This window comes from Rhinolophus ferrumequinum, chromosome 12, assembly GCF_004115265.2.
Source record: "Rhinolophus ferrumequinum isolate MPI-CBG mRhiFer1 chromosome 12, mRhiFer1_v1.p, whole genome shotgun sequence".
Lineage (NCBI taxonomy): Eukaryota > Metazoa > Chordata > Mammalia > Chiroptera > Rhinolophidae > Rhinolophus > Rhinolophus ferrumequinum.
This window is the reverse complement of record NC_046295.1, coordinates 38698401-38719815: the sequence shown is the minus strand read 5'-3', so window position 1 is coordinate 38719815 and position 21415 is coordinate 38698401. Positions and strand designations below refer to the sequence as shown.

General features: G+C 39.8%; 1 protein-coding gene across 1 annotated transcript in view; it reads right to left on the bottom strand.

The window, feature by feature from the left end:
- TMC1 (transmembrane channel like 1) overlaps nucleotides 1-21415 on the bottom strand; it is a 157502-nt gene that overhangs the window by 35628 nt on the left and 100459 nt on the right. The window contains exons 9-10 of the mRNA XM_033122084.1: nucleotides 19421-19519; nucleotides 6722-6864 (exon numbers count right to left, since the gene is read on the bottom strand). Of these exons, the coding sequence (XP_032977975.1) occupies nucleotides 6722-6864; nucleotides 19421-19519 (242 nt within the window). The remainder of the gene's footprint in view (nucleotides 1-6721; nucleotides 6865-19420; nucleotides 19520-21415) is intronic.

The window sequence follows — 21415 nt, the reverse complement described above, 5'->3', positions numbered from 1 at the left end:
GTTTAAAATGCATTTACTTACAGGTTTATTTTAGTGGTTAAAGATCTGTATTCTACTTACTGCACTTCCTTTTTTTTTCTCTTATCACTATAAATAACAAGATAGAAATTTCATATGATACATATTATAAAATGGCTCCATAAGGTTTTGTTTTTTTTAAATATTATAGTGATATGGAAAAAAGAAAGGAGCACAATGACATAAAGCACAATGACAAAAAAGAAAGGAGCACAATGACATAAAGCTTACATCAAAGATTGACAGGTATCCCCAAGGTCATCTAAATTCCCCCCCTGTCCCCACCTGTTACGGAGGTTTATATATTTTAAAGGGGCTAACATGTTTTGAACAATAACCAAATATAATTATTCCTTACATCACTCTATCACTTTACCCTTTGCAAATGGTCTTTATGTGTGTTATTATATTTGTCCTTCTCAAAAACTTAGCAAGAGGTCAAAGTCATTAACATTAATTATTCTCTTTTACAGATGGGGAAGCTAAGGGTTAAAATTATAAAGTGATGTACAGTGCATTATCCAGCAGTAAACCACGGAGGTAAGTCAAAGGCTTAGGTTTCTACTTTACTCTGGTGCCCAAGCTAAGACACCATGAGATATGTTGAACCATATTAAGTGCCTTTTCTTAAGTCAAAAAGGGTGGAAATCAAACATTTTCCATGGTTTAACCTTGGGAGAAAATTATTTATTTGATTAAGATGCCACCATCCATTTTGCACTGTCACTGAGCAATGGGCTGGACCTCGAGTGAAAATGGAAGCTTGACAGATATGTTTGGAATAAAATGTTATCACTGGTAAAATTCTGTAGCTATAGGTGGCCTCCCAAAGAAGAAAACTCAAGCTGGACAGGAAAACTGGGAACATCCAGCATGTGGGAATTGGCAAAAAAGGGAGTGAGAAATTGAAAGGAGTAAGGGAGGATATCGATGACAAACTGCTCACAACACATTTTTTGCTGAGAGATGGCCCTGGTAGCTATAAAATGTTTCATGTACAGCCCTATCCCTTATCTATGGAAGAAAACAACGTACACCCTTATGAATTTTTTTTTTCTTTTTCAAGGGAGCTATAGTTTTGGACTACCATATCTGTGAAGCAACCACGACATATCGTTTGCTTTGCTGGCAGGTTGCAGAAAGAAATTGTGTTTCTGCCTCTGCCTAGGGTTATATACTGACTTTCTTGCCGTGGGTTGCAAGTTTACATCTCCATTTACGCATTAGGCTCATTTGGTCATTGTGTGGAAACATTTTTAATATATCAAATAAATGCTTTCATAAACCCTTAACCAACAGGGTCACTATAATGTAGCCTCTGCTAAAATGAAAGTCAGGAAGAGGAAGGGAATTGAGAGGAAGGTAGAAAGCAACACTCTAGATGCTTACAGGATAAGACAAATGCACGAGGAAAAAAAAATATATATGGCAAGGACTATCCTAAATACATGTCGTACATTCTTGAGAAAGAAGAAACTGCAGCACGTATTTGACTCTAAAGGATAACATAAAAATATAAAGTCATAGTATACTGGCCATAACTACTGGTTATTCCTTAGTTTATAGTTTTTTTCCCCAACAAAACACTATGAAAACGAGAACTTTTTTTTGTTCACTATTAACCTCAAACACTGGATGACTCCCCAGATGGCCCGTAGTAAGTGCTCATAAGTAGTTATTTAATGAATGCATGAATACATGAGTTGTGATTCTGGAAGTAAACTTAGCATGTGAAAGAGCCTCATCAAATAAAAAGCATAAAAAGCTGTCACATGGTACAATACATATTATATACTTGTTATGCTATTGCTATTCAATTCTGTACTTGTCATCAGGATAGGCAGGTTTCGACAACATCGTCTCACTTCATCGATGGTTGCCATTCATCCTGGATCACTACTGTCCTCAGTCCATACTTGCAAGGAGAGTATTTTTCAATGTTGAATTTCATAATCAACATGAACAGAGCTGTGAGACATTGATATACCAAGTTTATGAAATCTTACCGAGCTGTTTGTAAGTGCTGCCAACGTAAGCTCACGCACAGTGACAAGTTCACTAACTTAATTGTCAGACCTCGTAGTTGCAGTTCATTAAGTAGTAATATGACATGGAACGTGGGGATGTTAAGTTTCTCAGACCTCATCACTTTTCTGCTTGAAGCAGAAAATCCTGGCATTTCTCAAACAAGTTCAACCACAATTTGAGGAAGAGCAGACACTCATATCCTTTGTGGGATCTTTCAGGACTTCCTGCACTATAGGCAAGCCCCACTTACCCTTCCATAGCCTGCTGTAGGGTCTGAAATCCATCATTAGCAACTTCAACATTATTAGCTCCAGTGAAAATATCTTTGAGAAGTAACACATTAGACTGGAGTCCATGAGGAGTTATGATTGCTTTTCTCTGAGACTGAGAGAGATTCCTGCAGCAAAGTATGGTTTAATTGGGAGGAGGAAGGAGAGATAATTTTAAGGCTAAGATCCTATGGAGGGATGTCAAGAGACATGGAAGACTTTTAAGTAGAATATCAGGAAAATAACAGCTGTCTGAATAGCAGGTACAAAAGAAGTGAAAAGAAAGAGGACAGAGACACTGAACATCTAGGAAGAAGGGAGAAAATTATTTTCACTTATTTAAAAATGTTGTGTGAGGTCAGCCATGATTTTATCATTATCTTGTCTTGCAAGACAAAGACATAGTTTTGATAAGTTTCATTTTTTCTTCACAAAACTTTTAACTACAGGAGTTATATCAAGTTCATATAACTCCAAAGGAACTTGGCAACAAGCAAGGAATGATTTTAATCTAGAATTAAAAAGGCAACGCAGGTCAAGATAGAAGCAGGTCCTTAACCTTATCACCGTAGAGGTATCCTCATTGGACACTAGAGGAAAAGTGCTAAAATTAAAGGATGGTGTTCAAACCTCAGTCCTAAAATTTACTGGCTATTTGAGGTTAATCAAATCATCAAGCTCAATTGAACCTTAATTTCTTCATCTATCCAATAGGAATAAACAATACCTGATCAACGAAGTATAAAAGGTTGATGGCAGGAACAAATCAGCATGTTGTAAGAAGAAGCACAATACAAAGAGGTGGTACAGCGTACTGGGTAGAAAATGCCTTTTGAACTAGAAAAATCTAGGTTCGATTAGGTCCTATAGTCAAATGGCTCAGGGAAGGTCATTTAGTATCACTAATATTATTTCATTATCTGTAAAATGATGAAACTAATACCTATCATGTAATGTTTAGGGGTTAATAGATGACTGTATTACCATTTTTTCAAATTTAAAAATATTTATATGCATTTGTTGAGGCTGGTTTATGTTATATATAAGTTTATTTTATATAGTGATTATATATAAGTTCATATATATATACTATATACTATATAGATATACTATATACACTATATACATATATACTATACACACACACACACACACACACACACATAGTAGGCTATGTGGACAAGATTTATAATACTTTTTGAGGCTTATACATGGCACGCTATTTAACTATTCAATGATATCCTTGTTAGCCTAGTCTGTATTATTATGACCAGATTCATAAACATAAAAAGAAGTATATCTAATCTCAAAGAACCCTACATAGGGAAAAGTCTTAGAAAAGCCTGTTGGGATAAAATAGACAGCAAGAGGTTTCTCATTAAGAGGTGCCTGCCCTGAATGATTCAGTTGTTCCAGTAGATTGCTGCTCTGAAATATGCCTGACTTTTTAGCTCAGAGCATTGCTTTTAATAGGAACGATTAGATCTTGAAATTAAAATGCCTTTACCTTGAGATACAAAACTTCAAATTGAGGAGGACAGCACATCAAGGAGCTGATAGTCTCCATGTTACGTAACTTTATATTATACTGTATTAGTTTGACTTAGTATGTATGGAATTTTGAAGATTTCTAAGCTTCTGATGTGGTTAGTAATACACACTGCCCTGGAAGGAAGGAAGGAAGGAAGGAAGGAAGGAAGGAAGGAAGGAAGGAAGGAAGGAAGGAAGGAAGGAAAGTAGGAAGGAAAGAAGGGCCTAAAATTAGGGTGACCAAGCATCTTGGTTTGCTAGGGACTGAGTGCGTTTCCAGCACACAAGACTTTCAGTCCTAAAACCAGGAGAGTCCTGAGTCAACAAAGTTAGTTGCCTTATCTTAAAACCTCAAAGTACTTTCTTGGGTTTCTACCTCATTATTACCTTCCAATGTTCCTATTAGGTGATTAAAAATAGGTATTTGCCACCATTTTGTGGATAAGAATGCTGAGACAAACAATACGGTCAAGATGACAAAGTCCATCTAATTGATTTTAGAACTCAGGTTCCCTTCTACTTGATTTGAGTAATATATCCCATAAAGCCACTCATGTTTATTCCACGAATATATTCTATTGGGGCGGGGAGGAGATGATAAGTGGCTCTGAACAATCATTTATATCTCATCAATTCTTTTTCCACCAAGCCTTATCCCCATGGCTAGGAGTTGAGTGGAAGTCATGAATTGTTTTGTAACTATCTTGCTATACAAGTCAATGAGTTTAAACCACTGGCCAGTCAGGTATCAAACAACCAAAGGTCCATGCCAAAGGGAGGGTCCAAAGCCAGGTGGGTTTGGTTGGCATAATATGAATGACTTTGAGGGGGAAAATGTGGACTTGGTTCCCTGTAGCTATCCTAAATGGCATCTTTGAGCGAGTTAGAAAAAGTTGCCATTTCCTCTAGACCTACATTATCCAATATGATCACCACTAGCAACCTATGGTTACTAAACACTTGAAATGTGATAGTGTAAAATACACACAAGATTTCAAAGACTTAGTACAAAATATATATATATATATATATATATATATATATATATACACATATATATACATACACATATATATAGCTTGATAATAATTTTATTTTAATTATATGTTGAAATAATACTTTTGATGTATTGAATTAAATAAAATATATTCTTAAAATTAATTTTACCTATGTATTTGTTTAATATGGCTGCTAGAAAATTTTAAACGAGGTGTATGGTTCATCTTCTATTTCTTTATACAATGCTGCTCTATAAACTTTAAATTCATAGGCCAGAAAATTATTGTAATAAATACACAGACCCATCAATGTACAACTGCATAACCATATGTGACTGCCCTGCCACTGAGGCGATCAAGTGACCTCAACTCCTACCATGCTGGCTTTGTTTCATTTTTCAATAAGCCTATGCATTGTAATCCTAATTAAATTATTAACATTTGTCAACTACTTACCACCAGCCAAACATGGTCTAAGTGCTTTGTATGTATTAGCTCATTTAGTCCTCATGGCCATCCTAAGATCAAGGCATAATTACAACTCTATTAGAGATGGGAAACTAGAGAACAGAGCACTTGTGCAATTTGTCAAAGGCCTTTAAGTACATGGTAGAGCTGGGATTTGAATCCATGCAAACTGGCTTGAGAGCCCACCAGGATACACAGTCCCTGCAGAGTCACTGAAAGAAGCTGAGTGACCAGACATACAAAAACAAGCTTCCCCAGTGACTATGGAGACCGAGGGACCAACACAGAAATAACACTCATGAAACCTGTATAACTGACACCCTTGACTTTAATCTTGCCAAATCATAATGGTTAAAGACTAGAAATATCTTAGATTTGGGAATGTGGTGGTACTTTATCAGATAGACAGATACCTAATATGTAGGATCTCTGATTGGACAGATAGATAAATATTTTAGATGTGGGGTCTCCACTAAGACTTTTGTTCAACTCCTGAAAGGACTTAAGATCTAAATATGACAGTGTTCTTTGGTGGCACCAGTAAGTTTGACAGGAAAAAAACACAAAGCGCGTCACCCACTGTTCCAGAGAGCGCCTGCTCAGGGTGATTAGGACCCTCAGGCAGTGGTCCTTCCCTGAAATGGCCAATTCACCTTATACAGAATCAGGGAAAAAGGTTGAAACATTAGGTCTTTCAACTCTTCTCCTAAGCTAGTTCAGAAAATTGGCTAAAGGATCGATTATTCATCGCTCCAAATGACTGTGCTAGGTTTCTGCAGTGTCTTTAAGGAGAAAATTAGAAATATACTTCAGTCAGGGGGAAAAATGAACTGCTGTTTCATCAGTTCCCCCATGAAATTCTTCCTCATGCTCTAATAAATCCTTTTCCAAGACAGGCCATGATTATGCAGTTGATCATGACAGTTTCGTTGGGGGCCATTTGTTTTTGCTGTCTGATGTAGCTGAAATTTTTTGGATGAGTGATTATTCTGGCTTTTTTTAAAAAATGAACAGAGAACAACAGATTCTGCCTATTGAACTGATTCTGCAAGTCACAAACCTCTCTGCACCCAAAAAAGAGGGGTCAGCAGCTGTTTCCCTGTCTTGTTTGCAACATTGATTTATACTTTGAAGTATAAAAAGGCACATTTGAAAAATAAGCTTCAACGTAGGATAGGCATGCAACGACTATCAGTGCAGCCCAGTGAGATGACCCAAGGCCTGCGCTTGTATTGAACCCTTTGTTTGGAGGATGTCATGATATTACATTAGTGTCAGTATTAAAACAACATTGTATCTCATAGACTCTATCCTCTAAACATGAAACAGGAAAAAAAACAAAATGATACCCCTTCTCCCGTTTGATTCCACAAATCATTGCTTGCTTCCCAAGAGACCAATGAAACTTACGCTTTAAGGACAACCAGAAAGCTGTATCCAATGCACGCGAGCCCCACTAGAAAATAGGAGAGTGGCAATCTGAAATTCAGCACTCCAATTGTTCGTTGATTGTTGTAGTAGCCATAGAAGAGGACAGAGTATTGCGCTAAACCCTAAAATCCAACAAGAAAGCCACTTAGCAGATGTTGTAAAGATCAACTTAAAGAACGAAATATCGACTTTTAAGAGGAATAACAAAATGACATTAATTTTCAAACTTGGGAGTTGGCACTGACATCGGCCCCATTGTTTGTGTTTCACAGAGTGAATGTTTCAGCTGCCACATTCATTGGCAGCTTCTTGGTGTACTTAAAATTCAGGGACTTCTAAATAGACCAAATTTTTAATCAAATATAGGCTTGCTCAACTGTGGAGCCATTACCATGAAATGCCCATTGATTAAAACATCAAAACACACTTCACGGTGTCGTTAGATTTACAATTTCAAGAGCTTAATACTGGGGGGAGGATCTGAAACATGCTTCCTCAGTGTGTGATGGCAGGTTTCCACTCTCAGTCACCTGAGCCACAGTTAGATTGGTTCTCCTAAACCACAGAAGCCATGTCTTACCTCAGGCAAGAAACAGGTGAGATGACATTGGAACCAATTTGCACAACCTTCTATTCATGGAGATTACTAGAGTATTCTCCCATAACAAGCACATTTATTCATGTAATTGCATGCTCCCTCCTAAAAGTTATCTCCTGGGGTTGGAATCACCATTTCCCAACATTGGCATATTCTGATGCTGCTTCCTTTATGGTATTCTTCATATTCATTGTGTTTTTCACTCTCAGCATTGAAGCATTGTTTCCGTATTACTGTATATCTACTTCCCCACCTTCTCTCTGACTTCATCTTTCTGGCAATAACTTAAAATTACTATGCTGTGGGAAACAAGGAGACACTAACTTGTCGATGTGGGGCTTCCTCTCGAGATCAAGTGAGTCACCCCTGAATCTTAGAAAATCCAGTTGGTTGACTTGAACATCATGTATACCAAGCCAGGGACTTTGAAGACTCCTGTTGAAGAAGGGAGGAGAAGTGGGACAGGAAGGGTGGAAGAGGAGGAAATGCCCTGGAAGCTAATTTCTAGAGGGAGAATGAAGAGAAGTAATTTAGAAACTGTGTTAAACAAAGATTGTGCCTAACTCAAATTAGAGGCCATCAAGATCTGGGAAAATGATTGCTTTCAAAATTTGCAGCAAATTTATTTTTTAATACTCTGTAAAAATTAGCAGATCCAGAATACTTTGGAAGAGCTCATGGGTGTAAGTAGGGTTGGGATAGGATGAGTGGCGTGTGGATAAAAACTAAAGTGCCTCCCTGTACCTCATCTGCCTGTGTCTGCATTGTTTTTTCAGCTCAAGAAAAAAATAAACCTAAAAGGAAATTTGGGGCTAAACAACGAGTGGGAACCTCAAAGAGGGGAAGCGAACGGGCTAATCTTGTGTCCAAAATAGGAAACCAAATAGACATGAATTGGCCAACTGCACAAGACCCAGAAGAATAATCATTGGCAGGATTTCCCTATACTTCGATCCAGGACATCTTTTACATTCATCAAGTTAAGGTTTCTGCTCCCTCTCTCCTATTTTAAATCCAATCTCCTTCTACCCTGTCTAGAACAGTCAGACTAGACCTCCTATCCCAGGGCAACAATAACAGAACCAGGTAGGTATAGGCACTAGTCTACAGATTTCCTGAACCGTTTATTTTTCCCCCGTAAGTATAACATATCATTTTCCAAAGTCCTCTATTTGTCCTTGCACCTGACCCTAACCTCATTTCCTTGCTACCGCCCTGACACTGAGTGATAATGGTTGCAGGAATAATACCGACCAGTAAGTTTTGTTGAGCACTTAAGCATTTGCTGACCACCTTACTTCATCTCACAGAATCCTGAGAAGAATCCAATGAAGTTGATACTGTCAGGGGAAATACTTTTCCTCAGCTCTTGATGTTCTCTTCCACGTGGAGAAGACCCATAAATGTAATACCTCCAGCCTCTCTCCATGGCCTCACGCTAGCCCCGGGGAGGAGAAAGTAATCTGAGAGCCGAGTGTGGATGAACAAACGGGGATGATGTGGACCATCTATCTTCCTTCACCTGAGACAGCATACGTTGTGCTCCGCCCCTGCAGGGGGAAGCCTATCCTGCTTTAAGGTTGTTGGATAGAAATGCCTGGCTGTGAAGCCCACTTACCCATAAAAAGATACCACATTCTTTAATAACAGCTTTAACAATAATAAAGGTAACTTGTTGATCTCTACCTGTCTTACCCTTTGCCTTATTTTTGGTTAGATCACAACCTGGGTAGACAAGGGAAGGAGTGTCATTTCTCATCCCCTCTCGCTGTCCAACTCAGATGAAAAAAACTGTCTTAGAGATGTGAAGTATCTTGTCCAAGTTCACGTAACTTGTAAGTGACAGAACTTGAACTGGGTCTAATTCAAATCCCGTAACCACTGTGCTATACTACGTCTCCTGTGCTTTCTTAGCCTACCAGGCCTTGTATCATGCTGGTGCCATACCTTCCCAGTAAAACAACGAAACAAGGAAACCCTACTAACCCAGCAGGGACTTTTAACCTATACCCCTGGACTGCTCCCTGGTGGTGCCAGGACCTCTTAGAAAGGACTTGGACAACCTGTTTGAAAACATTTCAGAGGGCCTCATCTCCACATGCACACACATTAAAACCTGGCATCTTTTTGTAATCCATAACAACAGTATTAGGATTAAAAGACACCTCAAAATAACATGAAAGGAGAAAGGAGATATAAAAGAAGCACCTGGTGAATTTGTAAGATTGGCACAATAGCTACTGGGCCAGCTAGCTCATCTGCTGTATGTGCCATTTAATATATGTTCAATGGCTGGCACTTCATAACTATTAGATCACATCCAAAGTGGTAGCGTCCTGTTTTTTTCGGGAATCCTGATTATTTTACAAAGGCTTCTTCAGTTTGCCTGTTACTATATATGCAGTCAAGTATGTAAATGAAAAATGTACTATTGAAGAGCACATTTTTCAAAGCTTTATCCAATCCATCTTGGGGGGCAGCTTTAAACATGAGTTGAAAGGCTTAAAAGAGGAACACCCCTCCCCTTCCACCCAGCCAGCCCACCATGCTCCACACATCTTTCCCTTTTCCTTAAAACTCCAACAGCAGACATCTGGAAGTGACTAAAATAGCAATGACTCCAAACCCAGCCAAGGTTCTATTCGGTTTCCATGTCAGCACGCTCAGCTTTCCCTGCGGGAGCTCTCTCCCACCCCAAAATCTGTGACAGAGAAACCACAGTCAGAGCCAAGTTTCAAATGAGCATAGAAAAGTCCTGTCCAACTCTGGGTTCCATGCTTCTGCATCATCTATGAAGACTCTCATTTCTGTTCAAATGCTGCAGCTGGTCTAGGCTATAGTCACCGCTACCTTTCCACAACAAAGAGAATCTTCTGGTGGTGTGGTCCCTAGGAAACAACTCATGCATTTATTTACATAACTATTACTGACAACTTACTATTTGCCAAATATTATATACTTAGATTGAGTAGGAGACTGGATTACAGATGCCCTGAAAAGAGTTCTGAAAACCAAATATTCTTTTCATAAGTATTTATCACCTAAAATAATATTAGAACTCCATTCCTTTGGTGTTTCTCATGACTATAAATAAATACTCACTCTGAAGAACACACTCTCTCCCCAGGATGGCAAATGACTTTTGTCATCCTTAACAACTCTTTCTAATTTGTAGTTAGTATCAGACAATTATTTTGATTTAAAAAATCGTGAAGTCAAAACTGATGGAGAAACAAAAACATAGGACTTCTGAACCATGCCTGCTGAGGGTATGTGAAGCGGGAGTGGTACTACACGAGCCGGGGTGTATATTGACTGCTTTTTGAGTTGTTATCAGCCACTTACACCTTACTGGTAAAAAAGCAAAATTTCAAGTATAGATGAAAGGTAGATGCTATCACTTAATATCAGATACAGTGGAATGCAGGAGAAAAGCAAGAAGTGAAAGGCTAACAACATCCGAAACAAAGCTCAACTAGCTTCCCAAGAACAGCAGCTAACCTGGCACTTATCGGATACATGTTGAGATCTGGCCCATGTCCACCCATGTCCAGCCCATGTCCTTCTCTCCAATCTGAATCACCAAGCTCCCACCTAATTCTCTGCTCACTATTGAGTTTACTTTCCTTTTGCTTCAACCCCGATCCAGAATTAGTAAACAGAAATTACATGGCTCTTAGCAAGGGAATGTGTCAGTTACAAAGAGGAAGCTAGGCTGAGTCTTAGCAGATCTAGTTTTCAGCACAGGGGATAAACTTCTGTCGACAGACAGTGAATTCTGGCCCTCAAAAAGCTGTGAAGTAGACAGTTTCTTTTGATGCCTGTCTACATATTGGGGCCCTTGTCCCTCTTCCTCCTTCTCAGACAGGTGGCATTACTGCTGCCTCCTTCCCTTTGCTGCCTTGTAGATACCTTGCTCTCACTATCAGGGAACCCGCTTCCTGTTTCCTGGTCCCTCCAAGAAATGGACATTTACATGAACTAAGTACCTGAGTATGCATTTAAAGAAAGACACATTTATTAGGCATCTACCATGGACCAGACATTGTGCTAATACTGTACACACATTATCTCATTTAATTTTTATACGAGCCTGCCAAGTATTTTACACATGACAATATTTTACACATGACAATGACATGTGCCATGATTTTATACATGACAATAAAAAGGCTCAGATTGGTTGTTAATATCTCATAGGCAGTATGTGGCAGGACTCAAAAACCCAGGTCTGTCTGGATCACATAACTTGAGTTCTTTCCATTATGCTACACTGCATTTTTAACTACCAGCTTCTGTAACAAGCACTTCCATTTGCCTTTTGTGCATGGTCCACAACTAACACTAATGGTGGGAATTCTAGATCCTATGCCTAATGCCCTATTCACAACTTAGTCCACTTGGATAGTCCACGGATCCTTAAACGTAGAACATTCCAAACATTTCCGCCAAACTTGCTTCTTCCTCCTATCCCAGAGAATGGCACCACCAACTCACCCAGGCATCGCCACCAGAAACTTGGATATTTTTATTGTCTTCCCATTTCTACCCATAAGTCACATGCAATCACTCACTAAGTTCTGTAGTTCCTGCCTCACTAACATATCTAGTATTGATCCCTTCTCTGCACACCACTGCTAGTGAGAGGTCTCTCTGCTTCCTTCTCACATCTAGTCCAACCAACCTCACCCCATATTCACAAAGACTCTTCTAAAAGATAATTCTGACCATCCTCCTTCAAAACCCTTGTGCTCTCCACTGCCTATCAAATAAAGTCTGACTCTTTTGCATAACGAATGAATCTGTCCTCCCTGATTAGACCCTCCCTTTTTGGGAGTGGGAGGTATGACACACTCATCTTTCACGACTCTGCTCTCTCCCAAATACCAGCTTCTCTGAATCACTCGTTGGTATTCAGTGCCCAGCACCATTTTGTGCCTCTATGCCATTGTGCATACTGGTCTCTCTGCTTGGAATACTGTTCCCAGTTGCTCTACCCAATCTAGAGCCTAGTTTATTCCTATGTTTCCTTTAAATCTAGTTCAAGATGCCTCTGTAAATCCTTTACTGACCTCCAGACCAGAGGCAGTTGTTATGGGGAAATGAATGGTTATTCCTGGCTCTCAGTATTTCCTTCAGGTGCACAGAGCTCCAATAGATGAAATATTCCCCAGCCCTCCTCTACCTCTTCACTCACTCCACCACAAGGGAAGTATAGTGACTTCTCTGATTGGTAAATTTCAAACAAATTAACTGGGCTTGCCTGGCTCAAATATAACTTTCTTCCTCTAGGAAATAAGCTGTCCCCAGAGTAAGTTGGACTAATTTGAGATTCCATATTAGCAAGACCATTTGGCTAAAAGTCCCAGATTGGTGCTCTAATTTGGTCTCTATTAGTAATGAATGTGGAATTTTGATGCCCATCTGCTTCTCCGTCTCCAACAGATCATTCAGAACTGAAATGGGAAATAGAGTTACTGTTTACTCCGTCCTCTCAGGACTCCGGTAAACTCCAACACCGAATCCTCCCCCTATTATGCCTCCATGTGCCCAGGGCACATATCTGTTAGCTTGAGACTGTCACATTGTATGGCACATCCGATTAGACCATAAGGTCCCTGTGGACAGGGAATAATAATAGTTATCGTTTTATTCCCAGCATCTGACATTCAATTGATGTTTGTGGAATGAATGAATGAATGAATGAATGAAAAGAGAAGTTGCTTTCTGGTGGTCATTAGCAATCCTCAGTTAGTTTTCGTTCCTTTAAATTTTCAACTAAACCACTCTTTTCTGTTTTTCTGCTCCCTACTACCCATTTTAATAAAACAGAGTAAATCATTCAAGATAGTAACATGACAATAACAATCTCATGTTGGGATTTAATGAATCAAAACACCAAAAAAAGTCTGAGAAACACTAAAGCTTGGCAAAACTCCTTAATTTTTTCTAATGTCTAATTGCCTAAAACGCCTACAAAATGACACATCTCAGTGCTATAAAATGAGCTGCTGTGTATGATTTCTTCCCGCATAGGAAAATTGGTCTTCTTTTGTTTCACAAAGTAGACATCAAAAGCATTCATTATGGGGGTTTGTTGTGCTTTGACTTCTAGACTTGCAAGGCTGCCCATTAGTTCTCTGAAGTCATGAAGAACAAAGTACTGTGAATTCATACATGAAAAGACATGGGTGTCGTCATCTGGACACAGTTTATGCTGAGAATTACCTTAGTAGTATCTATTTAAGAAGTTTTTGAACAAATAAAACTAGTTTTTGAAAGTAGAGAAAATATTGAGACTACTTAGAAAACAATGAATAGAACTCAGTAATTTTCAATCCCATATAAGTGGCACACATTTTATTTCAAACATTTAAGATTCAAATATTCAAGTATAGTTTATAAACAAATAATATCTATTGGAGATACACGATTCTAGAAAATAGAATAAAGTTTTTACTGAATTGCTTTCAAATGTTTGCAAATTTAAATAATCTATTTGTCCTAGCAGACGTACTGGACTCATGGTTTAGTGCTATTTGTATTATATAATATAATTTAATAGGTTGCAAGGTTCTAATCTAATTCAATCACTCACAGCCTTTAATCATTAGGTTGACAGCCAGTATTTAGATATCAGCAAATCCCTACAAGGTAAACTGAGCTCTTCCAAACAATCTTAGTCTCTCGCTTGGTCATAAGGATAAGATTCTTCTTTGGTCTCCTCACATTCATCTTGTCTTTCTCCAAACTTTTGAGTTTCTCAAAATCCAAGTCTGATAATGCCACTATTCACCCACCACCCAGTTAAACTACTTTCAATTGCTCTGAGAAAAAAATAACTATCATGGCCTAGATTCTAGAAGGTCGTACATGGTTTGATACCTTTCTGTCTCTCCAATGCCATCTGCCCCTGACGCCTCTTCACATTCTCAGATCTCATTTCACTAGCGGTCATGCAGTCCCCTGAGTAAGACAACCTTCTCTCAACACAGGGCCTTTGCACTTGCTGTTCTCCTGACCCAGAATACCTCTCCCTTCTGTCAAATTGGGAGCTTGTACTGGCTCTTCAGAGCCCAATTCAAATGTTACTTTCTCAGAAAAACTTTTCCTATGATCCATGTCAGGTTCCCTGCTATCCATTCTCTTTATACCGTTTACACTTTCTTTCACAGCACTTGACACAGTTGCAAATACATTTATTTTTGTGATTATTTAATTCTCTACTAGACTTTAAGTTCTTGAGACCTTGTTGAGTATGGCTTACCTTTGCTTAATGCCTAGCACACTGCCTGGTACCTAGACAATGCTCAATAAATGCTTACTGAATTGATGAATAGAAAACTAATTTCTGTGATCATATTCAAAGAAGTGATGCTGTTTTCATGTTTGTAAGTATGGTACCAGGATCACAGGCATTCCAAATTCTGACAAAAAGAAAGTTCATCTTTGGTTTGGCAAGGTGCAGCTGGCGGAAGTTGCTAAAAACTGGAAGTTGTTGCCAAAGCAAAGAAAGCACTGGTAGGAACACAGACCCTAAGAAATCAGTTGTCCAAGTTTAAGAGGATAGAAGGATACCAAGAAAGCTAAAAGCAGACCCAGGGATCTTTTCTACTACAAGCTATAGATGTGTCACAGAGAAGTCCAGGAGTAACAGATTGAGGAGACTCTGAAGTAAGAGAAAGAACCTAGGATCTAGAACAGAATATAAAATGCCTCTCCTTTCAACCACACCTCATAAACCTTTGAACCTGCACTGGACCAGAGGGACCTGCACTGGACATGAAGGAAATAAAGCACATATAGGAGCCACGGATGGAAAGCCCATAGATATTGCCAGTCCCAATCCAGGTGCCTGAGCAGGCTCCCTCTTTGCTCAGTGAAGTCTTCAAAGGAGTCTTACTATGGATACAGATGAATACAGACGAGAAGCTCCTCATCCCTTCCAATCTTACGATCTCCAGTTCAGGAAAGAGTCCTATCTCTGAGTGGACTTGGCAATCTACAAGCCCAAATTTGTCCCCAAAAGACTTAGCAGTCTGGCTTGGGGTGATAATCTTGCCCTCACCAAGAGACAGTTTATGATTTAGAGTTCAGTCTCTGCTGAGCTAGCCTTTGGCTAGGCTGAGACAATGGCTGTGGCAAAGAGGTCATGCTAATGTTGCTAGATAACAAGAACAGTAACAGCAACAGTTCTGATCTAAAACAGAGGAGCCAAGTCACAGTTTCAGAGCCAACAAACCCCTCTAGAAGTTATAAAGGTTGTGCTGCTCGGTTCTCTTTCAAAAGACAGTTTCCAGCTGCCACCAATTCGGATCGATGAAAAGAGATCTCATCCTGAGACCACACACCCCTGGAGTTCTGCCAGTTCCTCAGGTGAGGAATACTAGAGCCAGGTTATTCTTGAGTGATATGGGATTCTTCCAATGGACATCCTTGCTTGGAGACTCACCAGGAGCCTGGCTAGGACATCTTTCAGAACTGTACTGCTGCCTGAGACTCTTCCTACCCAACTGTCCTTCCCTCTCTCCTTTCACGGGTGTCATACCTGCTTTGCCATTCGAAGACTCTCTCTTCCTACTTCTGCTCCTATTCCCGTTTCTCATTTATAGGCACTCCCCCATATTTCTCAGGAAACCTAAAATGAATCACCCTTTCAAAAGGACTCTGAAAATAAAAATGCATCTGAACTGCTGAAATATTCCTAGAATATTTGAATTATGAAAGAAAATATGAATTATTCCAGATGTGAATCACAAGAATTTCTCTCCTAAATGTGACTGATACAGTAAGAGATGGAGAAACTTAGGACAATTAAGCTATGTCTGAAAGGAGACACTCTCCCTTTGGAAGAGCATTACTTAAAAGAACTGTTGATGCTGGAAAGACTGGGAACCAAACTGCTATTCGTTAACATTCAGAATGTCTGTGACAGTCCTTGAGGACAGACCTCAAGGAGGAGATTTGGCAAAAGTGGGCAGGGCAGAGGAACAGGCCTGGAATGATATGTTATAGATTAAAACAAAGAACTTGACATTAACGGAAGCCACCTTTTAGTTTGAATTTCAGTGCCTCCTCTAATTATATGTACTGTCTTTGGCAAACTAACTTCTCGGAGTCCCAATTTCCTCAACTAAACAATGACTATTGATCCTCATCACGATGGGTTGTTACACAATGGAATGTATGGGCCTGTTGTACACATTAATAGGTGTTTATTTTCCCCTCTTGCCCACGAGAGCTACCCCCACCTCCGACAACTAAAAAGATCAAAAGAACACAGGAGGCAAAGCTGACTTGCCATTTATCTACATGTAATGTACAAAATGCCCTCAAGCTGGGAAGCTAGATTCTTTCCTTTTACTCACAGCTCAAATCTTTACCCTTATGATCTCACCGTCTGATATCAGCTCAAGCTCCTTCCAAATTCCGCCTCAGTTCCTCCCTCTCTCTCCTTTACAAGAATATCAAAACTACAGTTTCTTCCTTTTTATCATTCCTACATCATTCTTGTGTTTCTGAGTAGCTTGTCAACACATACATCCTTTTTTACTGACTTAAACTCATTTTTCTAATTCTACAGAATCAGCTGATACCATTTGTGTTCATTTGATTCATAAAATACATATTAGATAATTTCCCTATTTCTTATTCTTTTAATCAAATACATTTCCCCTTGATCAGTAAGGTCAATCACTAGGTACTCGATAAAAGGATTAAAACTCTAGTGCTTTGTAAATGGTGACTTTGAGAAGACAAAAGACTGACCTAGCATATATCAAATGGTACTTGTCTGCTATTAACTAACGCGAATTTAGATAAGTTGTGATAACACGTTTATAAGTGACGGAATACTGAGCTTCCGGTGGGTTACTTCCAGGGGTGGGGGCCCAGCGGAGAAGTTCCAGCCTTCCAGTGTGAAGCTCAACAGAGAAGCAACTGCTCACAATGTTCCCTACCGTCACCCTACAGGTCTTCACCAAATGGGACCTGAGAGGGCTGTCAAGGGCAGTAGCAAAAACCTTGGGGAGCCCTCTATGGCCCAAAACCCTCACTTCCTCCTGCATTCACCTCCTGGCCCCTCCCTTCCACTCCTGAACAGATCTCTTAGAGCCACCTTCCTCTTCCTCTTTGGCAACTGAGTAATAGCTTTCAAATCTCAAATGGACATTTTCCCCAAAACTTTAAATTTCAGTTACTTGACAAATGCATATGTGCTTAAACTTCAGAAATCTGTCTAAAAGTCAAAAAGCCTTTTGTTGTATTTTTAGTTCTTCCTTTCTCTGGTATGACTAAACGTCAGAAAATGCCAATGATATTACTAATTCTTATTCGTATTAACCAGACTGGAAGTTGATTATCTTGTTAATCCGAGGAAGAGAATGAGAAATCAAAATGGTTTTGGGGTGGCACAGTGACAAATTTTTTGAAATTTAAATTAGAGAGGGGGTGGGGAAAAGGTGGGGGGAGGAGAGAGATGAAATCAGTGAAAGCTAATAGAAGCGAGAAATGAAAGGTATGAAGTGAAAGCTAACTCAGAGGCCGTCTCCTCCGTGACACCCAGACCTTCCCAAGCAAAATCAACAACCACTTCCTGGGAGCGCCCAGTATCTTTTTTTTTCTTTTTTCTTTTTTCTAACTTAGTACATAACATGTTGTATACGCTTGTATACAAAAGTATGTGTATCCTTTTTTGTGCTGTCATGAGTACCTTGAAGTCAAGAATCATGTCACATTCATCTTTGTAAAACCAGTGTATGTTTATATTCAATAAATAAATGCTGGTTTGAAATGAAAATTCCAACTGACGGGTGATTTACGATTTCAAATGCCACAAAGTGGGAGCTGCCACTCTGCCTTATGCTTATTCCATAGCTTCCCTTGTTTACTCAGAGACTGGAAGTTTACGTGTTTCTAGTACTGCTCACATAAATTAATTTCTATGGTTCTTATCTCAAGGCTCTACACATCCCCCCCCCACCTCCTTATACTCAGATTGCCAGTCAACAACATTCCTTAAGCCTCTATTGACTGAGCATTATAGCAAGGGATTCAAAGAAAATGTAGCTGATGTGTCCCTTCCACCTTTGTAGGAAGCTCACAATTTAGGGGGGGGGGGTAAGGGTAGAATTCAAAACATCTGTGAAACAGACATATTAACACCATGAACGTGAAGACTATTGTTTTTCTCTCCTTTCGTCCTTCTCCAGTCCACATAAAATTGTCTTCTCATTTGCTACTTTTCACGAATTCCTGGCATCATCAATTCTCCAATCTCCACCTTGCTCCTTTCTCATCCTCTACACTTTCAAACATCTCCAATCTGGTCACAATTTTAAAAATGTGTGGAATTAAATAGACGTCACAGACCTGTACCACACTCCCAGATGATGTTTCAATGGGCGGGACTGAGTCTCTGCTATTAAAATCAACTCGACTCAGGGGAGCTCAAAGAAGAATACTAATCTTAGCACTACAGTGGAACGATGCTTATTTGGGTACCACAATCATGATTAGTGATCCTCGTTTTCGTATTATTTAGAAGTTAGAATTCAGTATTGCTTAGTATTTAATATTTAGTTTTATTTAGTATTGACTATTCAGTAATACTAAATAGCCTTGTTTAGGAAGTGAAAAGGTTAATATGCAATGTAAAAGCTCAAATTTCTTAAGACTCCAACAACATTTTCGCAAAAGCACATTTGCAAACTCTTCCTTTATTCTTTTCCAAAGCCAGAGATAAAGAATATCGTTTGAAGTCTTTGAACTCTGAGCTTACCATCGTTCAGTAATCTATATTCCCATTTAACCATATTATCATATTCTCAAATCCTAGTCACTTTTTTCTTTCCCTTTCTCTTTCTCTCTCTCTCTCCCTCCCTCCCTCCCTCCCTTTTTCTCTCCCTCCCTCTCTGCCTCCCTCCCTTTTTTTCTTTCTTTTCTTCTTTCTTTCAATTTTTTTAAACAGGGCAGAAACATCTCTCTTAAGACCTTTACCCAGCCCCAGAAGAGGATGCCACAGAGTTTCAGAATAAGGAAAAATGAATCCTCCTACAACACAGTTGTGTGGAGACACTTACATTGAAGTCGTACAACACGCCAAAGTTTGCTGCAGAGTCCTCTTCAGCTCTGGGAACTGTTTTTCTAGGTATAGTGCCATATGGCAAACCCCAGAGGTACTATATGGAGAAGCAAAGAAAGCAGTTAACAATTGGAAACAAAGTCTGAACCACACATGTGATCACAAATGGTTTTGTTTAAAAGCACTTCTGAAGGCTTTTCATGAGGACTCTGTGGATCTCCATGTGGGGTCCCACTTTCTGGGAATCAACTAAATTCAGAATTAAGAACAAAGGGAGTGCTAAGGACCCTGCATTCTCAGTTCAGTGGACCACCAGCAGTTGGGCCAACCACAGTGCCCAGAAGGCTACCCTCCACCACCTTCAAACTGGTCTCATCTAGGGGAGGTCTGGAAAGGAGAGAGGTAGCCTTTGGGGGACTATAATGTTCTAGTAAACCATACTACCCACATCTTCATATAGGGTGGGGGTGGAGGAAGAATCCCTCATGTCAAGGAAAAGAGTCCTTAAGAGAATCAGTCAGACAATTGGAGGGTGGCAGTAAGAGGGAAGACTGCACCCTGATTATCCTATGTTTCATCACTAACTCAGATTTACTGCCCTGATCTTCTGCTATGAGTTTAGAAGGAAAGTTATTAGCGGTGGAGCCAGCCAGTAAGGGAGCAAGAATAGTATAGTAGGACCCGTGGCGAGAACTGAAAAAAAGTACCCCTCTAGCCCCAGGGCAGGCACATGGCTTGCCAAGCAGCTGTTGCTTCTTATGCAAGATGAAAACTTCCCTTCCCTGGGGCTGAAGGATGAACGTGGATAGAAGCCTGAGTGCAGAGCCTGATGGTCAAAGGTTAAAAATCAGGCCCGACTCCCTCTCCCCACACAAGCTGTAATGCAGCCCCTCTGGCTTCCTGGGACTGAACAGAACAGGGGGTGAGTCCACCCAGGCTACCTTACCCCAAAGTTGGGGGCCACAGGAGATAGGGGAGATTAGGCCTCAAGCTTGCCCAGGGACACCGGAACTTTGGGCAAAAGAGCCCACGTATCAGGGGAACGCTGAGTGGCGCCGCTGGGTGGAGGCAGCTAAAAAGTGAAGGCTTGTTACCAGGAGGTGAGCAGGCCTGGCCTCTGGTGGTTCTGGAACGTTACCACGCAGGGTGCCCATCCTCTTGGTTCTTTTGTTGGAGATGGTAAATCATTGCCCAGAAAACAGGATGCCCCTTGGCATCTAACACTACCTATAAAAAAGCACCTAAAGCCATTATGCTTCCTAATTCTAGGAATACATCCGATTGAACACATATTAGCCTCCTCCACTATGTATTATTAGGCATTCTGCAATTTCCCAGTTGCAAAAAATTAACTACAACCTTTCATTTCCTCCACAAGGAGGCAGCATGGTGTGGAGGAAAGAGTAAAGGCAGCTGATAAAACTCCGTGTAGAAGGAGTGTCATAGTGGCTAGGGTTGAAGTTTCAGGTTTCCTTAGAGGATGAGCAAAAATAAAGCCGGGGTTACTTTGAAACAGATAAAATATGTACGTTCTGCTGCAGGTGTTTGCTTTGAAGATGAACTTATAAAGGACTTCTGATCTATGTCCACCTTCTTCTACGAGCCAGATAGCTACAAAACCTCCAGAATTATCTCAGTGATTATAAAACTAGTGGATTAGGGTGCAAAACCTTTGTACAAAAGATAGAATCATGAATCCTAATCCCAGATAAACTTAAAAAAAAACAAACAAAACTCACTCCGAGACGTTAGCTAAATCCAAAAAGCATTATATGACTCAGTTTTCATATATTTTACATGGGAGAAGAAACTCTTTTATAGTCTACCTCATAAATTTGTTGTGAGGCTCATTAAGTAAAAGAAGTGGAAGTGCTTTGCATTATTAAAAGCCCAAACCTCTTTATGAATGTAAGGCATTATGAGTATTATTATGCTAATAGAGAGTCTTAAGACAGAAACTGGCCCCGATTCAAAACCAAGGGGATGAAAACAC